Source organism: Triticum dicoccoides, chromosome 2B, assembly GCF_002162155.2.
Source record: "Triticum dicoccoides isolate Atlit2015 ecotype Zavitan chromosome 2B, WEW_v2.0, whole genome shotgun sequence".
Classification (NCBI taxonomy): Eukaryota; Viridiplantae; Streptophyta; class Magnoliopsida; order Poales; family Poaceae; genus Triticum; species Triticum dicoccoides.
In genome coordinates, this window is record NC_041383.1 from 773,457,567 (window position 1) to 773,470,379 (window position 12,813).

Below are 12,813 nucleotides of genomic sequence, written 5' to 3' on the forward strand. Positions count from 1 at the left end.
ATGTGAGCTTGGTGTGGGGAGAGTCAAGGAAGCTGCCTCTGTCTATATACTCCCATCCCATGGAGTTGGCCGCACATGGAGCAGGATGGACGGGGGAAGAAGAAGCACATGGAGTACGTGCGCGAATGCTTTGAACATACCGGGGTCTTAACGACAGTTGGGCCCGTTCCTTTTTTTCGATTTAAGGAGCTGTTGGCTCCACATTTTTCATTTCAAAAGTGTCGGGCCTGTGTGTGCATGAATGATCAACCATGCTTTTATTAGAGAAAATTACTCCCTGCGTCCCATAATGTAAAACGTTTTTGGCACTAGTTTAGTGTCAAAAAACGTCTTACATTATGAGATGGAGGGAGTAGTAAATTGCTAAACTTGATCTGATGGTCACCCGAAAAAGAATTGCAGTCTTGCTTCCGTGCGGTGGAATTATACGTCTACTACCCTATGCAGCGCCTCCTTCGGACCATAGTAAATTAGCAGTTGATCTCCACTTTTCGGAAGTACTTAGACTTTGTCGAAAGTACCGTTCTGAGCTAGCTCAAATGAGCTCGAATGACAGTAAAATAAAAAAAGGAAAAGTAAAATTTTCTGAATATTTTTTGGGTAAACTTTGACAAATATTTCAAGTGTTTGCAAATTTTCATATTCGTGAAATACGTGGTAAAAAAAAACAGTACTTCAAAATGCTTTAAGCAATTGTGAGCATTGATTTTGTTTTCTTGGGACAAACTGGAAAGGCAAGACCCGACATGAAACAGCTTAATTTCCTTTTCTTGCGCTGTGGTCATGGGCGGGCATCCGTCCCATGATTTAATGGTTACATATCGCTGCCGGTGCGGCTGGCCACACGTCAATTCCATTTCATGAGCAAAATGTCAACTCCACATCGGTCGTCTCCCCCGACGGACACCCCACCCAAGGCTGGCACGTCGTCGTAGACCCTGTTGCCGCCACACACAACACAGCGCCGCTGATATAATTAGCAGGGACATGCATCCGTACATAGCTCCATCGTGGATCCATGGCAACCGCTCACGCTCAAGCTCTCTTCGCTCTGACCTAACGCGCACGTGCACGGAGTTCCATCGTGGGGATCCCAAGAGCAACCGCTAGCTGCATACACGGGCCCTCGCGTCGTCCTCCCGAGGGCGACTCGGGGGCGACTAGGGTTTCCCCCGCGCCGCCACCCCCCTCAATCCCAGTCCCTCCTCGCCGCCACCTGAGGGGATCGACGGGCAAGCCTGGTGGGTCGTTGATGAAGGTGGCGGTGAGGTGTTGCGTTGCTTCGTGCCCTCGCGAAGGACCTGGAAGCCGGGGCGGCGGCCTCGGACGGCGAGGCGACGCTGCCTCCACGGCTGGCGGCGCCCACAGGAGGTGGTGGCCGGCATCCTCGGCTGCCCGGGCAGCGAGGATACGGCGGGCGGTCGCGGCGCGGAGTTCCTCTGCCCCAGATCTGAAGGTCAGGCGCCCTCCTCCCCTGCTCTCTCATCTCCTCCGGTCGTGTCCTTCTGTGACTCTGGTCGTCAGATCCGGTGCAGGCGGGGTGCGGGTGCTCAGGTTCGAGTCCGGGGGAAACCCTTGGCCGGTCCTTCGGCCACGATGGCGACGGCGCGTGTGCGCGTCGTTTCTTCCCTGGAGGCGCTGTTGAGGGCTCTCCTCTGCACCCCCGTCCCAGACCCCGGGTGAAAACCCAAAACCCGTCTCGGGTTGGTCGGCGGTGGCGTCTAGCGCGTCGCGCCCTCGTTGGAGGCGCCGCCTGGGGTGTCTGGTTCTTCGGGAGAGGGTCCATGTGGTTGGTGGGCGTCCGTCGGCTGCGAGGCCAAGTTTGCGATTTTTGTGGAGGGTGCTCATTCCTGCAAGAGTCCTTCTTGCAGCCATGGAACAGGACCTGGTGCTTCTATGCTCCGCCTCTTGGCCTCTGCAGCTTTCTTCTTCGGCGACCTCCCGACGGCTATCCTTCTGCTCCTGGTTTGTTCGGGAGAGGTGGCAGTGCAGCTGTGGTGTGTGCCAGCGGCGTGACGAGGGTTGTGCACCTGTCTGCGATGGGAATCCGGCTGGCGTCTGCTCTAGTTCTCGGGTGAGCGCCAACGATCCGACGGTGCGACGCCTTCGAGCCTAGGCGAGAGGAAAGGGTTCCTCTTCGGCGTTGGGAGCGATGTTCTTCCCTTGTCCCTGGGTTCAGACAGTTCACACCTTTCTCTGGCTATCGCCTGATCATTAAAGCTTCTCTGCTGCTCCCCTCTCTGCTGACTATGTGCAGTAGGCTTCGACTCTACTAGCAGGGCTCGTCATGTATTTTTCTTTCTGCTGTAGTGTGTGTTGCATTCTTAGCTGTTCACTAAGCTCCATTGTATCTTTCGGTCGCTTTGATTGGTGGCCTTGTGTAATCCTGGCCGGTTGATGGCTTCGTTAATTTAAAGTCGGGCTCCCCTTGAGCCTTCGTTCTAAAAAAAAGTTCCATCGTGGATCCATGGGAGGGATACATACGCCGGGGATCGTGACATTCCGCTCAAGTGCGATGCATTCGATCCTTAATAAGAAGTGCGATGTGTTGGGAAAAAAAATGTCCAGACCAACTCTAACGCACGACCGCATCTAGTCCGTCCGTATCCCTTTGGATAGAAACGGACAAATGTGACGGCCCAAAGCGCGAGCTTGGGAGCAAATTCTGTTCGGCTCGACCCAATTGTGATGCAAATTTAGGCCGAATTTGCGTCCAAGCTAATATAGAATGGGCGCGCACGCGTGTCTCATCATCCGCCCTCGGGGCCCACATGTTGGCAATGCAACTGCTTCCCACCAACTCCATTTATTCCGCACGCGTGAAAGGGCCCGCATGTCGGCCACCCAATCAACCCGACGTGTCCTTTTTAATGGCAACCCATCGACTGGTCAGTCCACTTCCACGACCGCGACCTTACACACTCTTCCCTGCCCCCTCCCCCACTCGTCCGACACGCTCTAGTCCGCGTCGCCCTCATTTCGATGGCCGCTGCCTAGCCATGGGGATGTGGAAGCAGATCCCTGCCAAGCCGGGAAAGCACAACCGTGAAGCGGGGTCAATCTTCTAGGCCGGTCGCCATCGCTGGTCTCCATTTTGCCGCCCGTCGTTGCGCCGCGGATCCGCCCGTACGTCAAGGTGGAGGACGATGTGCCAACACTATATTGGGACACGGCCACCCCACTGCCATGGCCCGACACGCGTCTTCCGAACGGGCGGCATCTCAGCCCAGATCAGGTGCCAGTGCCGACCATCCCGTCGAGTGGCCGCGCCCGTCTGCTGGAGATCAAGAGCCACATGGCCTAGCTGCCTCCGGACCTCGTCGACAACCTAGGTAAGCTGTGGACTTCCTGGTTTCGGAACGAGCACGACCTGTGGCGGCAGACGTTCACCCTGGGAGAAAACTTGTTGCGTACTCCTACTCTAGGGAGCCCAACAAGAGTGTTTGCACCGTAATCAGCTCATTTTCTAGCGCACTTGCTGGGAAGGTGTATTTCTTGCAATAGGTTATGTATCACTTTTATTATTTTCCTTATTTTATTTCTTGTCTAGTTGTAGTTTTTTTATCTTTATTAATGTGTTGAGTTTTGCAAAGTTATTAAGAACTATAAAGAGATTTATAATTTCAGCAAGTGGTTACTTTTCTCGTATATTTTCTCCTACTAGAATGAGTTCAAAGAAGGTTACATTAGGTGATAGAGACATGATAGGAAGAGAGAATATAGAATGGCTTCCTTTCTTGTATTGGGTCCTTGTTTTTTCTTCATGACAAGACTATATTGGAAAATTCTACAAGTTATGAACAAGTTCTTATCATGGTAGTTGAGGAACGTGAGGCAAAGTTTATAAACCTGAATCCATATAAGCAACAAATGGTCTTACAACTTAATGATATGGAGGATGGTAATATGAGAGACTTTGTCTTAGAAGCTTTAACTAGGAAATTTGGTGGAGAAGCTAGAGGTCATGATCAGGACTGGGTGGTACGCTAGAGAAGGAGCATCACTAGCTGGCGATGAAGATGAGATGAGCTTAGGCGGCAACGTGATCCACCCCGTGTGCTGCTCCTCAACGCCGGCGGACACGCTAGATGGGGGCAGGGACAGACCTCAGCGATGGAACACCCCATGCCACGGCGGCCAACTACGATGCGGTGGCGTCGACCCCAAGGGCTAGAGGTACGACGTTGCGGGAGGAAGCTCATTATGAAGCCAGATGTCTATGATAGGGGAGCTTGGCGACAGAGAGAAATGGAGATTTGCGGCTGTCGCTTCGCTTGGTCGGTCGGAGTGTGGGGAAGGAGGATGAATTGACGTGTGAACATCCTATATGAGTGGATCGGATGGCGCCGCACAAAAAAAAAAGGAGCGAACGCCTACGTATGAGAGTGCCATGTCATCATGTGTGCGGAGATTCGCGAGGGCGGTCAAGGTCACGTCGCGCGGGAATCATTCCCGAGGAACGTCAGTTCCCTAGCATTTTCGAAAAATAATGTTGGGTCAACTCACTTATAAGAAATTGAACATAAATTCCCCTTCCATGTATATAGCTTTCGGCTAACCACATGGCAGATGTGGTTAGCTACTCCAGATAGAAATGGTTAAATGATCCGTTGGATATTATATGTATAGCGTTCGGTTTTACTCCCTTTGTTTCTAAATATTTGTCCTTTTAGAGATTTCAACAAGTGACTACATACAAAGTAAAATGAGTGAATCTACACTCTAAAATATGTCTATATACATCTGTATGTGGTAGTCCATTTGAAATCTCCAAAAAGACTAATACAGTATTTAGGAACGGATGATAATAGTAGTATTTTTCCTAGACTTGAAATGAAAAGAATACCAGTTCGTACTGGTTCCGGAATCGGGGTTCGTGACGGACTCGTTCACGCACCAGGCCTATATAAAGGACCACCCATCGCCTAGTAGCAGGCCGTATCATAACGATCCTCCGATCTGAGGCTCACGGCGGCGCAGATCAAGCCTCGCCGGAACATGTCGTCGACCACTGCGCTACCTAACCAAGCCGTGCAAACGTGTTGCCCGCAAGAAAAACGCGCTCGCATCGCCGGGACAGCCGTTGACCCTAACTTTTTTTTTTGAGCATCAGTACAGACACAAGCGCTCATATACACGCGCATACACTCATCCCTATGAACGCACACACGCACACCCTACCCCTATGAGCACCTCCGAAAGACTGAGCCGGCATATCATCTTGAGATTTACGAAGTCACCGTAGGCGCCTCGTCGTCGACGTTTCCCGTCTCCTCCCACTGAAAGCGCATCGCCGGAAATCCTGAATAAATCCAGGAATAATGCGAGCACCAGGATTTGAACCCTGGTGGGTTGGGGATACCACTGTCCACCTAACCAACTCAACCACAGGTTGATTCGCGCCGTCGACCCTAACTGGTAGGTAGAGTTCCTGTTCCTCCGGCCCGATCGATTGCAACAGATATAATATGTGCTATATACGCGGCTTGCAGGAGGGATTGGGCGGACCTGATCGCCGGGCCGGCAGGCATGATCGCGGAGCGTGTGCTCACAGACGACGTCGCGGACTACCTCCGCTTCCGCGCGGTGTGCCGCACATGGCGGCGATGCACCGCGTCCCCGCAAGCATACGGCAGCCTGGACCGTCGGTTCCACCCCCGGCGGTGGATCATGCTCCCGCGGGCCTTGGGCGCCGTCCGGACATGATCCGCCTCCTCAACCCGCTCACCTACATGATCCGCCTCCTCAACCCGCTCACCCGGCAGATGATCACCAGCCTCCCGGCCGCGCGGCAGTACACAACGAGCGGCCAGAGCCGATACAGTTTGTGCGGCAGCCATGTGTTGCAAGCCGGCTTCGCCGATGACTCAACCGTAGTCCTCCACATGCATCCCTATTGGATATTCACTGCCAAGCTCGGCGATAAGCAGTGGACGCGGTTGCATATCGGCCACATCATTACAAGCTTGCCGTTCGGGGGGCGCTTCTACTGCCTTGCCGAGACAGCCCTCATGGTGGTGGACACCACTGCATCCATGGACCCGATGCCGGCGGTGGCCACCGAACTGGGCGATATGGGTTCTGTGCGGTATGATCAGACTGTGAAACTAGTGGACATCGACGGGGAACTTTCCGGAAAGGTTACGAGGCATACCGGGTGGATCTGGAGGCGGGAATCACCCTGCCTATGCAACAAGGGTTCAGTGGGCGCGCTTTGTTCACTGTCCCGGACCCCTGGGGGCGTGCTCTTTTGTTGCCCGCTAGGCTATCCCCTCATTTTCATGCTGACACCGTCTACTTGTGCAACAGCAACGTTGATGGCCCGCTGCGAATCCATGCCTACCGTCTCCTTAGTGGTGATGTCCGGTTTTGGGGTGCCATTAAGGCATGTTGTCTCCCATCTGGCCACCGCATCGGAGCCGACAATGGTGATGCCAGTGGCATTGAGGCCTACCGTCTCCTAGATGGATTCATCCGAGTCGATGCCCGGTCATGCAACCTCATTGTGTCTGTGTCGCACTACGTGTGTGGTATAAAGGTCATCACAAAGGAGCGGCGTCGCAGTGAACGGCTGGAGATGATGAGGCGCCAACTCCACATCAGACGGATGTCTGCACTAGATCGGAGTAATATGGACCAAAGCCAGTAGCGAGGCCCAATGTCTCATGACGCATATCAAATATACTCTTTTTTAGGGGGGCTGATCACTTATACTCCCTCCGTCCGGAAATACTTGTCGGATAAATGCATAAATATGGATGTATCTAGAACTAAAATACATCTAGATATATCCATTCCTTCGACAAGTATTTCCGGACGGAGGGAGTACTTGATTTGATACTATATGGCTGATGCGCAGTTTCTTGTGCTCTGTGACGGATTTGCTGCTTTACCGGCTAAATGTTGATTGCACACGCGCTAAATCATGATCCACGCCAGTGAGCACCAGCAATTGTGACTTCATTAGCTAAGTGAAGGAGAAAATGTACGTGATGCAAAGGGCGGGGTGTTGGAGGCGCCGCACCAGAACCAGTTACGAGAGACATCACAATTATCTAGCGGTCATGCCGGATTGCAAGTTTTTTTTTAACTTGATTGCAAGTTTTTTTTTAACTTGATTGCAAGTTATTTTTGTTGGTGTCTTCGATGCTATTTCTAATAAGCAGTATAATATGTCTATAATGAGAAACAAATCAGTATATCACTATACTTTTTGTTAAAATTACTTTGTAATATATGTTTTGTATTGGAAGTCTGATGCACCGCCACAAGTGGCTGGTTGTGTTTTGGATGATTTGCCCAAGCACTCGAAATTAATAAAGGTTAGAGCAACTCTAGCCGACCCCGCATCCGCCCCTGATCCGCAAAATAACCGTCAAAATACGGGTACGGGCCGGAAAGCCTGCCCGACCAGACCCCGCATCCCGCCCCGGCCCGCAAATTTTTTTGGGGGGCACGACAAATTCCCCACTCCAACCCGGAAAAACGCTTGGCAGGGATCCGCTTCCACATCCCCATGGCTAGGCAGCGGCCATCAGAATGAGGGCGGTGCGGACTAGAGCGTGTCGAACGAGTGGGCCGGGGACGAGGGGGGGAGGGAAGAGTGTATAAGGTGGCGGCCGTGGAAGTGGATTGGCCAGTCCATGGGTTGCCATTAAAAAGGACACGTCGGGGCGACTGGGTGGCCGACATGTGGTCCCTTCGACGCGTGCGAATTAAATGGAGCTGGTGGGAAGCAGTTGCATGGCCAACATGCAGGCCCCGAGGATCCACGATGGAGCTCCGTGCACGTGCGCGTTAGGTCAGAAGAGAACTTCATTCGCAAAAAAAAAAGGTCAGAAGAGAACTTGAACGTGAGCGGTTGCCATGGATCCACGATGGAGCTATGTACGGAGGCATGTCACTGCTAATTATATCAGCGGCGCTGTGTTGTGTGTGGCGGCAACAGGGTCTACGACGACGAGACGATGTGACGTGCCAGTCCTGGCCTTGGGTGGGGTGTCCGTCGAGGGAGACGACCGATGTGGAGTTGACCTTTGCTGATGATGGAATTGACGTGTGGCCAGCCGCACCGGCAGCGATATGTAACCATGCATGGGATGGATGCCCATGACCACAGCGCAAGAAAAGGAAATCAAGCTGTTTCATGTCGGGCCTTGCCTTTCCAGTTTGTCCCAAGAAAACAAAATCAATGCTCACAAATGCTACTTAAAGCATTTTGAAGCATTGGTTTCTTCTTTTTACCCCATACTCCCTCTGTTCTTTTATGTAAGGTGTATTATTTTTGGTACGATGACCAAGGCGCATAAATATTGAGGTGTTAGGACAAAATTACCCTTAGCAAATTTGTTGATTAGTGGACAGTAAATCAGAGTGTAGGAAAGTAAAAGATACATGCAATCGAGAGAGAGTGATTATTTCCTTCTTTTGCTATAAGAAGAGATACATGCAATCGGGAGAGATATACTTTCCTTTCTCTAGAGGGCTAAAAAGGGAATTAGGAGGATTTAGTAGAAATGCATCTTACATTGCGGAATTTATCAAAAAATAAATACACCTTATATAAAGGAATGGAGGGAGTATTTCATGAATGTGATCTCATGATGAAAATTTACAAACACTTGAAATATTTGTCAAAGTTCACCCAAAAAAAATCAGAAATTTATACTTTTTCTATTTCTTTTATTTTACTGTTCATTCGAGCTCATTTGAGCTAGCTCAGAACGGTACTTTCGACAAAGTCTGAAGTACTTCCGAAAAGTGAAGATCAACTGCTAATTTACTATGATCCGAAGGAGACACTGCATAGCAAGGGGTAGTAGACGTATAATTTCACCACGTGGAAGCAAGACTGCAATTCTTTTTCGGGCGACCATCAAATCAAGTTTAGCAATTTACTAATTTTCTCTAATAAAAGCTTTGTTGATTCTTCATGCACACACAGGCCCAACACTTTGAAATGAAAAATGTGGAGCCGACAGCTCCTTAATTAGAAAAAAAAAAGGAACGGGCCCAACTGTCATTAAGACCCCGGTATGTTCAACGCATTCGCGCACGTACTCCATGTGCTTTGCCTAAGAAAAAAACGTACTCCATGTGCTTCTTCTTCCCCCGTCCCATGTGCCCAACTCCATGGGACTATATAGACAGAGGCAGCCTCCTTGACTCTCCCCACACCAAGCTTACATCGTCTCCTTGACTCGTGACTTGTGAGCAACTCATCCAAGAGAGAGCAAATGGATGATGCCGTGGAGCTGTCATGGGGGGCGCGGTGCGCCGGGCTAGCCTTCTTCAGCCTGTCCATCTTCTTGGTAGCCCTCGCCGCGGTGCTCCTGCTCGTCCGCCGGTGGCCCAACCCCTGGTGCGGCTGCCACGTGTGCCGGGCTTACCTCACGGGGTCCTGGGCCAAGGACTTCACCAACCTAACAGACTGGTACGCGCACCTGCTGCGCGAGTCGCCGACAGGCACCGTCCACTTCCACGTCCTCGGCTGCACCGTCACCGCCAACCCGGCCAACGTCGAGTACATGCTCAAGACCCGCTTCGACAACTTCCCCAAGGGCAGGCGATTCGCCGCGCTCCTTGGCGACCTCCTCGGCGCCGGCATCTTCAACGTCGACGGCGACGCCTGGCGCCACCAGCGCAAGATGGCCAGCCTCCAGCTTGGCAGCGTCACGGTGCGCTCCTACGCGTATAAGATCGTAGCCCAGGAGGTGGAGGCCCGCCTCCTGCCGGTCCTGGCCGACGCCGCCGACAAGGGCAAGGTGATCGACCTCCAGGACGTGTTCCGGCGGTTTGCATTTGACACCGTCTGCAAGATATCCTTCGGGCTCGACCCAGGCTGCCTCGACCTCGACATGCCCATGTCGGACCTAGCGAACGCGTTCGACACCGCCTCGCGACTCTGCGCAATGCGGGGCGCGGCGGCCTCGCCGTTGGTGTGGAAGATGAAGCGGATGCTCAACATTGGGTCCGAGAGGGAGCTTAAGAAGGCCATCAAGCTCGTCGACGACCTCGCGTCAGCCATGATTCTGCAGCGGCGGAGTCTGGGTTTTGACAACAGCCACGACCTTCTGTCCCGCTTCATGGCCTCGGACGTCGCCATGGACGACAAGTATCTCCGCGACATCGTGGTTAGCTTCCTCCTCGCCGGGCGGGATACGGTTGCCTCGGCGCTTACAACGCTCTTCATCCACTTGCACAAGAACCCTGAGGTCGCGGCCGCCATTCGCGCGGAGGCCGGCAGCGACAAGCCATCCACCTACGAGCACCTGATGAGCCTGCAGTATACCCACGCCGTGCTGTTCGAGAACATGCGGCTGTTCCCGCCGGTGCAATTCGATTCCAAGTTCTGCGCCGCCGCGGACGTGCTCCCGGACGGCACCTACGTGGAGGGCGAGTCACGCGTGATGTACCACCCGTACGCCATGGGACGCATGCCCAGCATCTGGGGCGCCGACTACGAGGCGTTCCGCCCCGACCGATGGCTCACCGGACCTGGCGGTTCGTTCGCGCCGGCGAACCTGTACAAGTACCCGGTGTTCCAGGCCGGCCTCCGTGTGTGCCTCGGCAAGGAGCTTGCCATAACTGAGATGAAGGTGGTCGGCGTGGCCGTGGTGAAGGCGTTCGACGTGGAGGTGGTTGGAGAGCATGGCCGTAGTGGCTGGGCGCCGACGTTTGTGCCGGGGCTCACGGCGTCCATCAGCGGCGGCCTCCCAGTGAGGATCATCAAACGCACTTTGACTCCGAATTCAGGATTCACATAATATACATGATCTTTTGGTTAAAGATAAAGATGGTCCAAATTAATATGAGCACTTAATTTGAAGGGATCTAAGCGCATCTCCAATATTCACTCGCAAATTTGATCCGGCATCAGTCAATGGACGGACAGACTAGTCCACGAACACTGATGCCGGAGGCCATCATTCAACGATGTCCGCATACATTTCAACCAGTGTTAGAATTAACCGGACGAAATTTATGTAAACGGCCGGGATTTCATAAACCAAAAGAGATTCATGCAAACACAACGTATTTTTTATTACATTTCAAACATTTAGAAGAAGAAAAACTGTTCTGACCCTAAACCAATCTTATGGCGGTGGTCGGGTCCAAGCCCTTGTTGTTCCCTTCCTGGGACTGCCTCCTCCATCCGCTATCTCCATGAGCACCGGCGATAAGACCGATGAAGTGAAGCTCCGGTATCTTGCGAGGAAGAGTAGAACATGTGATACAGACCGGCCCACGTGGAACACAAGGCCCAGCCGCCTCTCATGCCCTCCTCGTTCTCGGAGGAGTCTGCACCTCTTCCGTCGCTAGTGGACGTGAGGTCCACAATGAAATGGCGGCGCCAGTGCTGTAGTTGTCCCACCGGGTCGCCTGAAAGTTTGTCGTTGATATTTAGGAGGCGTAGCTGACGTTGTTCTCATTCGTGATCGCCTGCAGCTACGCCTCCACGGCGGCCGCTTCCGGGCAAGCGACAGCTTGAACGCTGGTTTCCTCGTAGATCGCACGCTGCTCCACGACAAAGTTAGGGTTTGCCGTGGCCATGACTGTCATGGCCTCCTTGTTAACGCGCTTGCTGTCAATTTGGCTAGAGTGGGTCGGCCTGTTTGCGTGTCGCTTCAATTATGGCCTCAACTAATTGACGTCACTAACGGTCAAATAGAAAGTCTCTAGGCGAGATCTCTTGTATGACGCTCCTTAGCGTCATAAAGTTGAGGCTATGCTGCAGGCTCGAGCCTAGTGGTCCAGCTCGCTCTAACATGATGGGTGGTGAGCTTCCTTGAACTATTTTTTTTCTTCCTGTTTTCTGTTCGATTTTTGCTGAAAATTGGGTGTTTATTCTTCGTCGGGTTAAATATTTAAAAATGTTCATGATGCAAATAAAATTTTAGTTACTATGCGTTTAAAATTTTCATCTTGTTTTAAAATAGTGTGCATTTAAAAACATTTCACCGTTCAGTATGTATTTAAAAGATGTTCACTTTATATTAAACTTTTCACTTACACGAAACATGCTCAGTGTATATTAAAGTGTTCAATGTATATTTAAAAAAGTTCATTTTTATTTGAATACCGTTCAGCATATACTGAAGAAACATTAAATCTATAAAAATATATAGAAACAGGAAAGGAAAAACTGCAAGATGAAAAAAGAAAAATCAGGAGAAAATGAAACCTGGAAGAAATCATGATAAAGAAAAGACCAACTAAACCAAGAATAAAAAAAATATCAAGTAAGAAAAAAGTACCAACAATATAGTAAAATGGAATATAAATTCAAAAAATATATGAAAAGCCAGACAAAACTGTGCGCCAACTCAATATGTGTTTTCAGAAAATATCACCATTTTCAAAAATTGTTGATAAAATCAAAATAACTGAGTTTTTTAATAGGGATTTTCAAAAATAATCATGTATTCAAATATATTTAGAAATTCAAAAGATGTTTCCATTATCAAAATTTGGTCATAAATTCAAAAAATGTTTGGATTTGTCGAAAATGTTCGTGTTTTCTAAAATTATTCCCAATATAGAAATATTGAATTCCAAAAAAATATTTTTTTAAAAACGTTCAGCATTTTGAAAACTATATTCGCTTGATAGGAAAAACATATTTCCAAGAAAGTTTGAAACTAAAAAAACTGTACCTTGTGCCCCAGTTGCTGCAGTAACAGAAACGGTATGGTAGAGCCGGCTCGCTGTATTGCGGGATCGCTAGTCTCCTTTTTTTTGTGAAAGGGGATCGCTAGTCTTTTTAAGCCGACGATATAGTGCCCATGACCCTGAGCCGCTAAAGGAGCTGGC

The 12,813-nt window shown here is 50.8% G+C and overlaps 1 protein-coding gene across 1 annotated transcript; it reads left to right on the top strand.

Annotated features, from left to right (window-relative positions):
- Positions 1 to 9,218: 9,218 nt before the first annotated feature.
- LOC119368725 (cytochrome P450 94C1-like) lies at positions 9,219 to 10,784 on the top strand. The gene has a single exon (XM_037633900.1). The coding sequence runs from the start codon at positions 9,237 to 9,239 to the stop codon at positions 10,764 to 10,766; it is 1,530 nt and encodes a 509-aa protein (XP_037489797.1). The 5' UTR covers positions 9,219 to 9,236; the 3' UTR covers positions 10,767 to 10,784.
- Positions 10,785 to 12,813: the final 2,029 nt, after the last annotated feature.

Bases quoted from the DNA above. Each gene is read 5' to 3' on its own strand.
- LOC119368725 (XM_037633900.1), top strand. From the start codon at position 9,237: ATGGATGATGCCGTGGAGCTGTCATGGGGGGCGCGGTGCGCCGGGCTA.